Source organism: Primulina tabacum, chromosome 6 (assembly GCF_025594145.1).
Source record: "Primulina tabacum isolate GXHZ01 chromosome 6, ASM2559414v2, whole genome shotgun sequence".
Classification (NCBI taxonomy): Eukaryota; Viridiplantae; Streptophyta; class Magnoliopsida; order Lamiales; family Gesneriaceae; genus Primulina; species Primulina tabacum.
The window spans coordinates 33420021-33434696 of NC_134555.1; the positions used below are offsets into that span (position 1 = coordinate 33420021).

The window sequence follows — 14676 nt, forward strand, 5'->3', positions numbered from 1 at the left end:
TTAGTTCCATTCGAGTCATATGTATTGGTTTGTCATGAGAATAAATTCTCCAATTATATATTAAATTTCGAATCTGATGAAAGAAGAAAAGTATCCCAATAAGAGTACATTCCTCAAGTCGAGAAAAATAAAATGTTACTAGTTTTATTAAGTAATTAATTTATAAAGTTAGCCAACATATATATATATATATATATTAATATTCCATTAAATATACAATTATTCAAATATTGAAAAATATGACATTTTAGGCTCTATCTCTTTGGACTTGGGCCATCTCCGATCCACAACTATATCAAATTAAATGATTCATAAATAAAATATTAAAAATTTAAAAGAAATTAAAACCCCTGCGTCACCCCTACGTCAAATTTGGTGCAAATATAGAATTCCTATTGAACAATAGTTTAGTGGCGCAGGTCGGCATGATCCCGAGACATTAAAATTTAAGTAAATGGTTGGAGTTGCCTCTATGTCTATAAACTGTGCAGAAAAGTAGTTATTTATACTCAAATTTATATTAAAATTTGTTCCAACAAAAAATTGAGTACAAGTAATATCACTCGTCCTGGATTTAATTAAGAATATGTTTCTTGTGAGACGGTCTCACGAATCTCTATCTGTGAGACGGGTCAACCCTACCGATATTCACAATAAAAACTAATGTTCTTAGCATAAAAAGTAATATTTTTTCATGGATGATCCAAATAAGAGATATGTCTCGTAAAATGTGACATGTGATATCGTCTCACACAAGTTTTTGTTTTAAAAGAAAAGAGAGATAAAACTCAAAAAGATCGTATTTTACGATCTTTATAACTTATTTTTACTCGCTTTTTTTTACTAACTAATCTCATTCTTACTTCCATCTTATAAAAAAAAGTTTCTTTTAATTTTAGTCAGTTTTTTTATAAAAATAAAATAAAATAATTAATATATCAATTTGTAGACAGAGTCCAACCTTATCGATCGATAGACACACACAAATGACCAGGTTACAAAAATTAATTCGACGCTAATCATTTAAAATTTAAAAAGAAATTAAATTTATTTATAAAAATACTTTTGTACTCTAAAATTCCTTTTATTCGTCCCCCAGCAATAATTTTCAAGTTAGATATTCTTTTACATGCATATTTGACTCGCATTTTTCAAAACTGGGAAGCGACGTAGAATGTAAAATCCAGCAAACAAATTTATCATAGAAAACAAATTTTCCCATAATTTGCAATTACCACTATACATAATTATACTCCGAGCAAAAGTTGAGCCATGGGAAAGCTTCTTGAGATTTGCAAGAGTTTCTTGATTGTGTGGCAGCGATCTCCAGAGCCTTAGCCAAAACCGGCGCATCCGATGGCCCCGAACCCATAGAAAAGTGGTTCTCAGGTCTAAAGAAATCGATGGTCCCGAAGTTTAAGTTCGTCGAAATTTATATCCAAGATATTCGAGGAGCCGCCAAACAAACAGTGTGGTTAGTGGCAGAGTCCAACATTAGTTCCACTTCACCAACATTTTTCGGCTAAGTCTATCATGCGAACAATATACTAAGTCCATATTTCAGGAGATGCTCGTGGAATAAACCAAGTCCTGAATTATTCCAGTGAGTTATCAGTCGTTGGTGGTGTTAGAAATTTGAATCAAATTTAGAGTTTGAATAAAAATTGTCTCATGAATGTGGGAGTGTCTTTTGGCTCTCCACATTCTTGAGTTAGTTGTGGCTCATTATTGCGAAAGTGTCTTTTGATTTTCCACATTCTTGAGTTAATTGAAGAGTTTTGGCTCTTTACATTCTTGAGTAAATGAGAAGATTAATTGAGTTAATTAATCTTGTATGCCTCTTAGTATGCATTTTGAAGCTTATAAATAGTGTTTTCATTTTCTCATTTCAAACATATGAAAATCTTATCTCTTTCAACTATTCTCTTGCATTTCATATTATTTGCTTTCCTTTGACCTCTATTAAATCTCGGTGATAAAGTAAAGATACGTTTTCAGTTCGTCGTAGTAGTGTCTCGTGCTAAGTCACTGCTTGTTGTTCCGTTGTATCCTAGGAAATAGACGTCCAAGACGATCCTCGAAGCACATACAGGAGGGACGAATATGTTTTAAAGACACTGTACTTCGTACAGGCCTCGGTTTGGTTTATTTTAAGTTTTTCCCTACTGTTTTATTCATTGTTGCTTGCTGGTTTTCTTTATTAAAAGCTTTATGTACTGCATCATTCGATATATTGTGCAACAAACTTAAAACAGATTACTCATTACGTGGTTTGTTTCAAATATGGCTACTGAAACAAACGTACGAAAGGAAATTGGACATGTTGTTCCTACTATGACGCCTCAAGTTGTCCCTCTTGTTACCCCACGTGCTGCTGCGGTTGCTGTCCCAACTAATCACGGTGAAAAACCTGATAAGTTCACTGGTGTGGACTTTAAAAGGTCGCAACAGAAGATATTCTATTTGGCGATGCTGAACCTGGCCAGATTCCTGTCTGAGGATGCTCCTAAACTAAAAAAGGGTGATGGAGATGTTGAGTCTGTCAGCGCAGTGGAGGCGTGGAACCATTCTAATTTTTTATGCCGAAACTATGTACTGAACGGATTGGCCGATTCGCTCTACAATGTGTTTTGCGAAAAGAAAACGGCTAAAGAGTTATGAGAATCCCTTGACAGAAAGTACAAACCGAGGATGCCGGGGCCAAGAAGTTTCTTGTAGACTACTTTCTGGACTTTAAAAGGTGGATTAAAAGCCGGTAAGCAGCCAAGTTCAAGAACTCCATGTGATTCTTCACGAGATTCACGGTGAGGGGATAACTTTGAGCGAATCATTCCAAGTGGCTGTTATTGTTGATAAGCTACCACTAGCTTGGAAGAATTTCGAAAACTATTTAAAACACAAGCGAAAGGAGATGAATGTTGAAGTGCTCATTGTTTGACTTCGTATTGGGGAAGACAACAAGAGTTCTGAAAGACGATTGTTTTCTCCAATTGCTGTTAAGGCAAATGTTGTCGAGCATGGCCAAAGCTCGAAAAGGAGAAATTTTCTTCTTCCAACAAAAAAAAATAGTGAGCCACTTGATCTAATTCACGGTGATATATATGATTTAAAAGGTGTACAAACTCGTGGTGGAAATAAATATTTTATTACTTTTGTTGACGATAGCACAAAATTTTGTTAAGTATATCTCCTTAAAATTAAGGATGAAGCTATTGACAAATTTGTCCATAAGAAGAGTGAAGTTGAAAACCAACTTAGCAAGAAAATTAAAGTACTAAGAAGTGATCTTGGAGGTGAATATGAATCACCATTTGCTGAGTTTTGTGCTCAACACGGTATCAAATATGAAAGAACTGCACCTTATTTTCCTCAGAAAAATGAAATTGCAGAGAGAAAGAATCGCACCTTGAAAGAACTGATGAATGCATTATTATTAAGTTCTAATTTACCGCAGTACATGTGGGGGGAAGCTATTCGAACAGAAAATTACATTTTAAATAAGGTTCTCTGAAAGAAGCAAGATAAAAGTTCATACGAGTTATGGGAAGGTAGAAGACCTTCCTACCAATACTTGCGAGTGTGGGGGTGTCTTGTGAAGGTCGCACCCACTCTGAAGAAACTAAAGATACGACCAAAAACTGTTGATTGCATTTTCATTGGATATGCTCAAAACATCAGCGTTATTGTTTTTTTGTACACGAATCTCAAATACCTGATATTCACAAGAATACGATAATGGAATCAAGAAATCCTTCGTTCTTTGAACACATGTTTCCATGCAAATCTAAGGAAGAACCACGTTGATCCAAAATATTAAATGAGGCCATCGAAAGAGAACAAGAGCTTGATCAAGATATTGAACCTGGACGTAGCAAGTGTAGAGCCCAAATTCAGTACACGTAAAACCCATGCATTTATTTAAGTTTAAAATGATTTATAGCGATGTATGACCTATTTAATTTGTATTATTTTAAATTATTTTTGTTTATGTGATATATGTTAAAATGTTTCTTGAGTTTCATATTCCAGGCGATTAATCGAGGTGGGATCGAGAAAAAGAGACCGACGACAATTTTTGACGATTTTGAAATGTGGTATTTTTTTTAAGTTAGAAAGTGACATTTTAAATGATTTATTAAGTTTTTTTTAGCATTTTAAAACCTAATTTAATTATTAGGTGATTTTGTGATTTCAAACTTTTAAAGTTTAGCTATTGTGCGTTTTATTTTAAATTAAGGGACTTTGTTTAGTAGTGATAATTAAAAATTTTAGTTAACATTTTTAATTAGCATTGTTAATTGTGTACTTAAGCAAATCATTTTGCCTAATTTATTCTATAACACATGCACACACACTTACACGATATCACACAAACACACATTTTATTCCATCAATTCAGAATTTTTTTTTTTTAGAGCAAAAACCGAGGGTTCCTAGTGCAAGAGCAGCCGCCCCTCCTCTAAATATTTTCCAGCAAGTTTTCGTGATTTTTGTTGCAAGAAATCGTGCCACGTTTGTCTCGGATCAACCCTCGCATCTTTCCCGCTTCGGTGTCGTCGTTTCGGTAACTTTAAATATCAAAAGACATGTATAATCTTTTGTTTCTGCATCGATCTTGTTATATTATATGTTCTTATGTTTATTACGCGTAAAAATCTATGTATGTTGTAAAAAGTTTGAGCAAAAATTTTTTGGATCGGTTTTGAAATGATTTTAGATTTGAAAACCCGAAATTTGCTTTCATTTTAAATACAGCGACTTTTCGGTCGATTTTCTGGAAAAGTTTTCAATATATAAAACGTAGAACTTTTTGATACCTTCTATTTGAAAGTAAATCCGAAATATTTGGATACGAATTGAGTGAGTTATGATCGTTTTTGTGGGACTGCTCAAACTACGTTTTTCTGAAGATGTGTTCTTGACATGTTCTCGAGTTTCTTGTGTTGCAGGCTTCGTTGGAAATCACCGAATGTTCCTTGCTATGTTTAGGAGTGTCCAATTGGGTGATTATGTGAATTTTGGGTTGTTGTCTTGGGTTGATGAGGTTGTGCATGCATTATAAGTCATAGGGAACTCTTGTGCAGAATTTTGGGTTAATTTGCGCAGAACTAGCGCTGCACTGCGAGCGCCGCAGCGCTGCCAGTAGTACCCAGAAGCGCCTGCAGCGCCGCAGCGCTGCTGGGACGCACAGGCAGCGCTGCCGCGCTGCTTCAGATGAATTTTAGGCTTCGAATTTAGGTGCTCTTGCTTCCTTTGGGTACTATTAAGTCGTTATGTCCTAGTGTACTAAAAGTTAATTTAGATGCTATGAAGTTTGATTGGGGAACGTTGAACTATGTTTTAAGCAAGGTCCGCACCTTCTATTGTTTGGGGAAATTCATACTTCTTGGCAAGATTTGTTTCGGGGTCGAGTCGGGGGTTAACATGTTGTTTATCACGGTCAAGTCCAAAGCATTTCCAGAAGGTCATAAGTTAGTAAGTCAATGGGTGATGCATTCGATAGGCATGATTAAATTGTGGAAGTTAAGGTTCATGGTAGCGCGTTAGCATGTGCAGCAAGGACTCGAGCATTCGACTTTAGCATGACGCCATGTAAGTATGTTCGACGTGCAAAAAAAAAGGAAAATATTTTAAAGTTTTTGAGGTATGCTAAATGTCTTGTGACCAAATTATGAATGGGTTTGGAAGTCGGTGAACGTGGCCGAGGACCTCTCCACCCCGGTAAAGCATGACCAGGTTTAGATCAAGATTGAAAAGCGGTAAAGCATGACCAGGGACCAATCCACCCGTTAAAGCATGAACGGGGATTTCATGTATGTGGTAGTGGACTTTTCCTGCCAGCCCAGTACTATGGTTTAGTCTGATCAGGCACTTTTATGTATGAGTCACTTGCTTTGAAACATATCTCTACACAAAATGATAAAGTTTATGTATGTTCAAGTATGTATGAAGCAAGCATGTTTATAATAAAGTTTTATGATGATGTCACGTCTATGTTTATGCTACTACGTTCAAGTTTCAAGTATGTTTATGCTATTACGTTCAAGTTTCAAGTATGTACGCTATATTTTAAAGTTGCATGTGGTTTTATTACATATTACTTGTTATTTCCAGTTTATACATGTTGAGTCTTTAGACTCACTAGACTTGATCGATGCAGGTGATGATGACTTTGAGGAGACGAGGGGTGGGGACCAATGAGCCGACTTGGACTGAGCAGGAGGCTAAACCCGAGGACCGCCCATGTTTTAAGATTTTATGCATGACGATTTTTAATACTCTGATTTTCATGAAGTGATTTATGATGTTTAAACGATTATTACTTTTGGCAAACTTGGTTTTCATTGTTTTTATTGCAAATGTTTTTAGATGAGCAAGTTATTTTAATGCAAATTTGAAAGTTTATTTTGTATTTAAGAAAATTTTAATTTTTCCGCAAATTTCAAGTAGTTCAAAATTTCGGTACGTTACAGCAAGAGAGATAGGACTGAGTAAACCTTTGGTCCGGATTTCAACACTTTCATGATGAAAAGTGAACCTCAAAGTTTCAAGGAAGCAATGAGTTCATATGAGGAACCTCTACGGAAAGAGGCTATCAATTCCGAAATGGATTCCATTTTACAAAACCATACGTGGGAGTTAGTAAATCTTCCTCCGGGAAGCAAACCACTAGGCTGTAAATTGGTTTTCAAAAGGAAAATGAAATCAGATGGAACCATAGATAAGTATAAAGCCATATTGATAATAAAATGTTAGCATCAACGTGAAGAGCTTTATTACTTTGACACATATTCTTTTATATAGAGAATAACCTCTATTCATGTAATACTTGCAATTGCCGCCTTGCGAAATCTTGAAGTACATCAAATGGACGTAAAGATAACTTTTCTAAATGGAGATTTAGAAGATGAAACTTACATGAAACAACCTGAAGGATTTTCTGTGATTGGGCAAGAAAACAAGGTTAGTAAACTGGTGAATTCTTTGTATGGCTTAAAACAAGCACCAAAGCAATGACACCAAAAATTTGATAAAGCCATGATGGAAAGTGGATTTAAATTTAGTGAATGTGATAAATGTGTATACATAAAAAAACACTGAAGGATATGTCATATTATGTTTTAACGTAGATGACATACTTATCATTGGTAGTAATAATAAGATGATCAAATCCACTAAGAAGTTATTGAACTCAAGATTTGACATGAAAGATTTGGGCTTAGCCGATGTAATACTTGGAATTAAAATTCATAGAACATCAGAACGATTATTCTAAGTCAGTGACATTATGTCACACCCTTAGTCTATACTTGACATGATTACCATAATCAAAATAGGATTGAATGATATATCTATATTATGGAGCAATTCAAAACAAGGGCATCAATATGACAGTTTATAAAAATTTTGGCATGATGTCCCTATAATTTAATACACCAACACTCAAGCAACAATAACAATATGTAATACATTACCCGCAAGCAACAATAACAATATGTACATATAATCATTTCCTTCTATACAAACATATTCTGTATCATTATACCCATAGACATACACATTGTAAAACTTGTTTCAAACCCTGACATTAAATTCATTATAATACATATGCGGAAGCTATATAATAATAAGTCCCGGTTCTTGTCGAGGTGAGGCACGTCACAAGCATCTATTGGCGAACCAGCATCTTATGTATCTTCATTACCTGATCCTGTAATACATGAGCTACGTGAGTTTATAAAACTCAATAAGTTGGCACTTGTACGTATCAATATGCGTCGAAGGAACATACATATCAAGTCGTGACAACAATGAATCTTTAAACCATGTCATATCTTAGCATATATTCATGTTCATTTTTGTACTTGAGCCTCATTAGTTGACCTGTACTACCGTGCTTGCTTTATTATATAGCTACTACTGTGTTGGACGTCAGGGAGCAACCTTTGGCATCCCCACACCCCATGAACATATATTGGCCAATAGGAGCTGGTGGACTTAAAACCACTCATGATGTCAAAAAACTCTATATCATGTAAAAATCAGTCCTTTTCCTTTCATGTTCATGTTCATGTTCATGTTCATAACATAACACCCATCATCAATATTCATGAGTTTCTTACATATTTAATACATAACAATGGAATATGGTGCTATGTTTTCATCAATAAGATACTAACAATGTACATATAGCAATAATCAATGGGAAGTATTTGAAATCATAATATTACTCATGTATTACTTCACGAACTTGCCAACTTACGGTCCAAGCGTACGAATACTTGTTTGAGACGATGTTTATTAGTTCTATGCTCTCAGTAAACCAATAGTTCAGTTACTATTTCTATACAAGGTGAAAGTTACCCCTATACATGTATAACAACTAAAGGAGAAGAAAACTTACACCCTTAGGAAGTTCTTGTGATGTAGAACTTAATTCTAACTTCAAAATGATGAAAGGAATGAAGAAGAAAGCAATTGGAGGATGTTTTCTAGGTTTTCTTTCGAGTTTATGCTGTTAGAGAAGGTGAGAATGGTGGAAAGTGCTTAGAAAAGTCGATCCTTATCTTTTTATACATCAGGCAGCGCCCGGGCGGACGTCTTTTACCGCTCGGGCGGGTAACTCTCGGCCCTAACATGTTTATTTTTTGTGCAGGTCCGCCCGGGCGGACATTAACATCGGCCTGGGCGCGTAAGTTTTGGCTCTGCACATTTTTTCATCAAAAATCGCTCCAAAAACGTTTCCTCCTTTCATAATCTGAATAAGTGGTAAACATGAAAGTTGTAGCCCTATGTCTTGGCTTGAATCTCCAACTAGTTTCATGTTATTTGGAGGTCTGAGAAAAAAGTTATGCTTATTCTCCCAACATGTGTCAGTGAAGGAATGACGATACACACGACACACTTGGGGCACTTTTGGCTTGTCTTTCACAATGATTTGGACAAAACCCAAAACATGAAAGTTGTAGCATTACATCTTAGCTTTCTAATGGTGATGGCCTCACATAATTTGGATGCATATTCTAATCATTATGCTAAAACCCTTAAAAACTGTCATATTTTCATCTCATTTCCTACCAATTTCATTACACTACTTCTACCTACACATCTTACTATCACTATTTTGACACATATTCATTCTCAATACACCATGAAAAATCTAGAAATCATATTCAATCTCAATATCGATACCTCAATCAACATGTAAAACATAATGAACTAAATAACTACATATTAAATGACATAAACGCATTATTATCATTTGTACGAGTAACCGGGCATTACACATTATGTTAAAAAAATACTTGAAAAATTCAACAATGATGACTCTGCATTGACTAGAACCCCGATAGATATCAGTCAGTATCTATCAAAGAATCGAGGTGAGATTACGTCTCAATGAGAATACTCTCGAGTCATTGGAAGTCTGATGTACTTAATGAGTTGTACAAGACCAGACATAGCATATGCAGTAAACAAATTGAGTAGATTCATGAGTAATCCAGGAGTTGAACACTGGAAATCAATTATCAGATTGCTAAGATACTTAAGGTACACTCGTGATAATGGGCTGCATTATACCAGATACTCTGCTGTTATTGAAGGATACAGTGATGCAAATTGGATATATGATATGAAAGACTCAAAATCTACAAGTATATTTGTATTCACTTTAGGAGGTGTAGCAATTGCGTCTTCAAAACAAACTGTAATAGCCAGATCCACGATAGAATCTGAGTTTATAGCTCTCTTGAAAAGTGTGCTGAAGAGGCTGAATGACTGCGTCACTTCTTATAAGATATTACAGGATGAGAAAAACCAGTGCGGCTATATGCATACATTGTGATAGCCAGTCTGCGGTACGAAGGGCACAAAATAAAATGTATAATGGTAAGTCTAGGCATATACGTCATAGACACAATACCATTAGACAATTACTCTCAACTGGAGTTATCTCTGTTGACTATGTAAAGTCAACGGAAGCAGATCCGCTAACCAAGGGATTAACAGAGAGTTAGTTGCCAAAATTTCTAGGGGAATGAGGCTCAAGACTATAGAATAAATTGGTATGAAGGAAAACCCAACATACGCTGACTGGAGATCCCAAGAACTAGGTTCAATGGGACAACCTAATCGCATTGATTTGGTATATCACTGTGGGGGTTATTCCTAACCCATTCCTATTATGAAACATTGAATGTTGAGGATAAGCATACAGCTTTTAACGATTCCGATGAGAAGAATATAGAATAACCTATGTGAGAGAAAGTGGGGTTGCTTTGAAGGAATTGTAAGGCTCAATTCTAGACTCTCTCGCAGAACCAGTCGTGTGTTCATGGCCAAAACGAACACAATCATGAAAACTAAATAGTATCAGAGAGAGTCTTGTGTGAAGTATATCTTAATTTACATAAAGGACATAACAGTTCAAGGACATCATGTCTATTGGTCAGCTAGTAAAGCAAAAATATTTCATAAGGGAAGGTTCAAAGGGTAACACCTACATATCCTATGCAGGATTCAACTGTAGAACTTTTTCACCAAAATTTGTATCAATTTTCATTCATGTGGGGGATTGTTGGAAATTTGAATCAAATTTAGAGTTTGAATAAAAATTATGTCTCATGGATTTTGGATTGTCTTTTGGCTCTCCATATTCTTGAGTTAGCTGTGACTCATTATTGTGGAAGTGTCTTTTGACTTTCCACATTCTTGAGTTAATTGAAGAGTTTTGGTTCTTCATATTCTTGAATTAATGGGAAGATTAATTGAGTCAATTAATCTTCCATGACTCTTGTTGTGCATTTTTGGGCTTATAAATAGTGTGTTCATTTCAAACATATGAAAATCTTTTCTCTTTCAAGTATTCTCTTGCATTTCATATTGTTAGCTTTCCTTTGGCCTCTGTTAAATCTCGGTGATAAAGTAAAGATACGTTTTCAGTTTGCCATAGTAGTGTTTCGTGCTAAGCCACTGCTGGTTGTTCCATTGTATCATGAGAAATAGATGTCCAAGACGATCCTCGAAGCACATACAGGAGGGGACAAATATGTTTTAAGGACACTGTACTTCGTACAGGCCTCGGTTTGGTTTATTTTAAGCTTTTCCCTACTGTTTTATTCATTGTATTGCTCGCTGATTTTTTTATTAAAAGCTTTCTGTACTGCAACATTCGATATATTGTGCAACATGTGGCATCGGATATTTCAGGAGATGCTCGTGGAATCGCTGTCCTCAAATATACTCACTATTTCACATATTATTGAATCTTGTGAAATAAAATAATGATCTAGTAAGTAAAAAAAAACACGCAAATTTATATGAGATCATTATACATATTAATTTCGTGAGACGAATTTCTAGCTCGACTCAACTCATGAATAAAAAATATTATTTTTAATTGTATGTATGAACTGGATCAACTTATCTCACAGATTTAAATTCGTGAAACTGTCATACAAAAAAATCGATTAAAAAATAATAAGAGTAATATGAGCATGTGTAATAATTACCTTCGTGGTTGTGTAATGAACGAAATATTTTAAATACTATCTGATTTATAAAATATAAGTTTATGAAATTAAAAAATTTGTTTTTACGTGACAACTTTATATACATATATATATAGATAAATTATAGAATAACATTTTTTAGTTTTTTTCCCCCCTCAAACCTTCGATCGTAATCTTCAAGATTTTATCGCACCAATTTTGCATATGATCAAATTATTATTTTCTGAATCGGTGGCTTGAAAATGCATGCATTCAAATTTGAGTGACGCCATTTTTCGCAGAGCGATTTTCATGAAAGCATGCGTCTCTTGGAGTGGGCAACGGCGCCGCTGCTGCCGTCGTTTCACTCCGTTTATAAGGCCTTCCATGGCCATTGGCCCGCCCGCCGCATCTTCTGTTCTTTGACAGGTTTACTGTTTCCTCCTCTCTCTCGCATACAAAGCACGAACACTGGGATATCTCGTTACGTCTTCTTCGATGGAATCATTGTTTGATTTTTGATGATTTAATCATGCACTTTGATTTTGCTTCTGCGTTTGTAGGAACGGGAAAGTGCCTGGCCTGCTGTGCATTTTCTTGACTGCTAGAAAATAGAAATCTGAAATGGTCAACAGCAATGGAGGTTTCCTCTCTTTCCTATCTCTCTCGCACACACGCACACACAAACACGCAGTCCAAGAAACAAGGTGACCATTGAAGGGGCTGAGAACTTTTTCAAAATTTATGTAAAATATCTCGTAAATTCTCCACGACCCGATGCAAGTACTCGGCCCTTTCATTTATTTCCTCTTGCTCGGTTTATATTGATTTCGATTTTCAATACGATGTTGGTGAACTTTGTCGTGTAGAGGCAAAGGATGAGGATTCCCATAAGGATCCGCGTAAGAGGAAGATGAAAGGAGTTGCAGTAGAATCTACGGAACCAGTCAATCTTCAAGACCAAAAGTTTGCTAATTGGGTTCCCTTCCCAAATGCTCCACCTTTCACTCATGGCAGCAACTCGCATTCTCAACAGGTTCTAAATGCTGCCGCGCCATTCAAATCCTTCACATCTATGTTAGCCTTTGCAGTAGAGGACGGTGGTACCTCTAGTCCGGCAAATTCTAAACACCATGGCAAAGAACTAGATCTAATAATTAAGTCCCATGTATGGTATGATTTTTCTTGATCAACTCTTATCATCAGATTTTTCGAGTTCGTAACTAGTTTTGGCGCCGTAGGATGAAACTCTGAGGCGACAAATTGAGGCTATAATGGAGAAGAACCAACACTCAATCCATTATGCAGTTGAGGAAAGAGCAGCCAAGAAACTCAAAGAGATGGAATCCAATATACGTACAAGGGAAAATGCGGAGTTGGAGAGGAAAGCCGAACATTACAAAACCGAGGCACAAAGGCTGCAAAGAAGAGTGATGTACCTGGAGCAGAAGGCTCTCTCTCTGAAAGAGGGCTTGGAGAATGCCATGTCAGCACCTCGGCAAGGAGGGAATGTGCAGGAAGATGCCGAGTCATCGTTTGTGGATACGGAACGAGCACGACTGGTTAGGCTCGACTGCATGGTCTGTGAGAAGGAGATAGCAACGGTGATGATATGGCCTTGTCGCCACATTTGCCTCTGCTCAGGCTGTGACGCTGTTACCAAGTTGTGCCCTTTTTGCCAGTCGATTAAAACTACAAGTGTAAAAGTTAATCTCCCTATAGAATAGGAAGGATTCGATTTCTACAAGATGGTCATTCATGTTATAATTCTTTAAAATTTAAACCAAGTTCTTGGTTTTCTGCCAAAATTTAGACAGACATATTATTAAACTTTTAACTTGCTCTATGTATATCCCCAAAAAATAACTTCCAAAAAAATAACTCAAAAAAAAAACAAGGCAAAACAAACAAATTAACAAATCCAATCACTGGGGCGTATACATATTTCACTAAAAGAGAATTACAGTAAATTCAATCCCTTCCGCCTGGATTTTGATTCCATTACAACATATAGAAAGATTTGCTACTTCAAAAAACATTTCGTTGAAAAGAAAAAACATTGTATAGAATTCATCGTCTTAAGAACCGAATTAATGGCCACCAAGAGGGACAGATATCGGACTTAAGCCCAGACTCTCTTCCGGGTAATAAGATCGGATGTTTTTATCTCATCTATTTTAGCAGCAACAATGAAATCATTCATGCTCAGACCTCCTGCAAGTTATAGGAACTTCGACCATCAAAAACAGGTCCAACTTTACATGTAACAAAGTAGTAAATTTAACCAGACGATTGATTTTGTTTTTTGTTTTTTGTTTTTTTAATCGTTTCAAGCTCGTACCAATAGACGAAGTCCACAGTTCCGCTCTAACTTGATTAGGCTCCTCTATACGAAGAGTAGGAACGTGCCCCGTCGACTCTACAGCACGGTTAATCCGGCTGATGAGTACTTCTGCACAGTTTGTATCTCTTACTTTCCACCAACATTGTAACCTTAACAACCCTTCTTCGTGTACGAGTCTCCAACCAACAACCTACATGACAGATTTCTAAGAGAATTGAATGGGAACATAACCAATTCAATGTTCAAGAAAATTGAGCCGGAAAATAAAATGATAGTCTTGAAAATGCATCATACAAATAACAACTAGAAAACTAAAAATATATTCAGATTTCAGAATGAATGCAAACTTAAATAACCACAGAATCAAGAAAATCATTATCTAGGCAAACTGATGAGCCCATTTGAATAAACAACTATCAAAATTCGATCTTTGATAAGCGGGAGAACAAGAATCGAACTTCATGCGCAATTTAATCATCTAAAAGAAATCAAAATTTAGCAAAAATAATTGCATTAAAAATAGATTTTTAAATCGGCGAAAGGGCAAAGAACCTTAAACAACAGCTGCTTGGCCTCATATTCGGACAAGGGCTGCTGAATTTGAGAAAGCGGAACGCGGTCTTGCTGAGCCAAAGACAGAGCCGAAGCATTGGGGATCAAAATCTTGTGCTCCGTGCTGGGATACCCCAGCACTTTTTCCCCGAAATTGCTCTCAATTTCTTGCGGAAACGGGTCTCTCGCTCCAAAATCACCCACTAAGTCTGTTCCCGCTGCTTGGATTTTGAATGGATAACGAGTGTTGATGGAAGGGAGGAAGTTTTGGGATATTGTTGTGGGTTT

At 36.1% G+C, this 14676-nt stretch overlaps 2 protein-coding genes across 2 annotated transcripts; one reads left to right on the top strand and one right to left on the bottom strand.

The window, feature by feature from the left end:
- Positions 1-12007: 12007 nt before the first annotated feature.
- On the top strand, positions 12008-13307 carry LOC142548143 (E3 ubiquitin-protein ligase BOI-like). The gene is made up of 3 exons (XM_075656475.1): positions 12008-12135; positions 12362-12660; positions 12734-13307. Exons 1-3 carry the CDS (start codon positions 12117-12119, stop codon positions 13217-13219), a joined length of 804 nt encoding a protein of 267 aa, XP_075512590.1. The 5' UTR covers positions 12008-12116; the 3' UTR covers positions 13220-13307.
- A 74-nt stretch (positions 13308-13381) lies between these two features.
- On the bottom strand, positions 13382-14676 carry LOC142550183 (putative pterin-4-alpha-carbinolamine dehydratase, chloroplastic; the record flags this gene model as incomplete). The annotated part of the gene is made up of 3 exons (XM_075659422.1): positions 13382-13706; positions 13834-14026; positions 14389-14676. Coding segments are annotated over 3 exons (573 nt in total), but the record flags the coding sequence as incomplete, so codon positions are not given.

Bases quoted from the DNA above. Each gene is read 5' to 3' on its own strand.
- LOC142548143 (XM_075656475.1), top strand. The intron at 12,661-12,733 runs GTATGGTATGAT...TTGGCGCCGTAG, and splicing joins ATCTAATAATTAAGTCCCAT to GATGAAACTCTGAGGCGACA.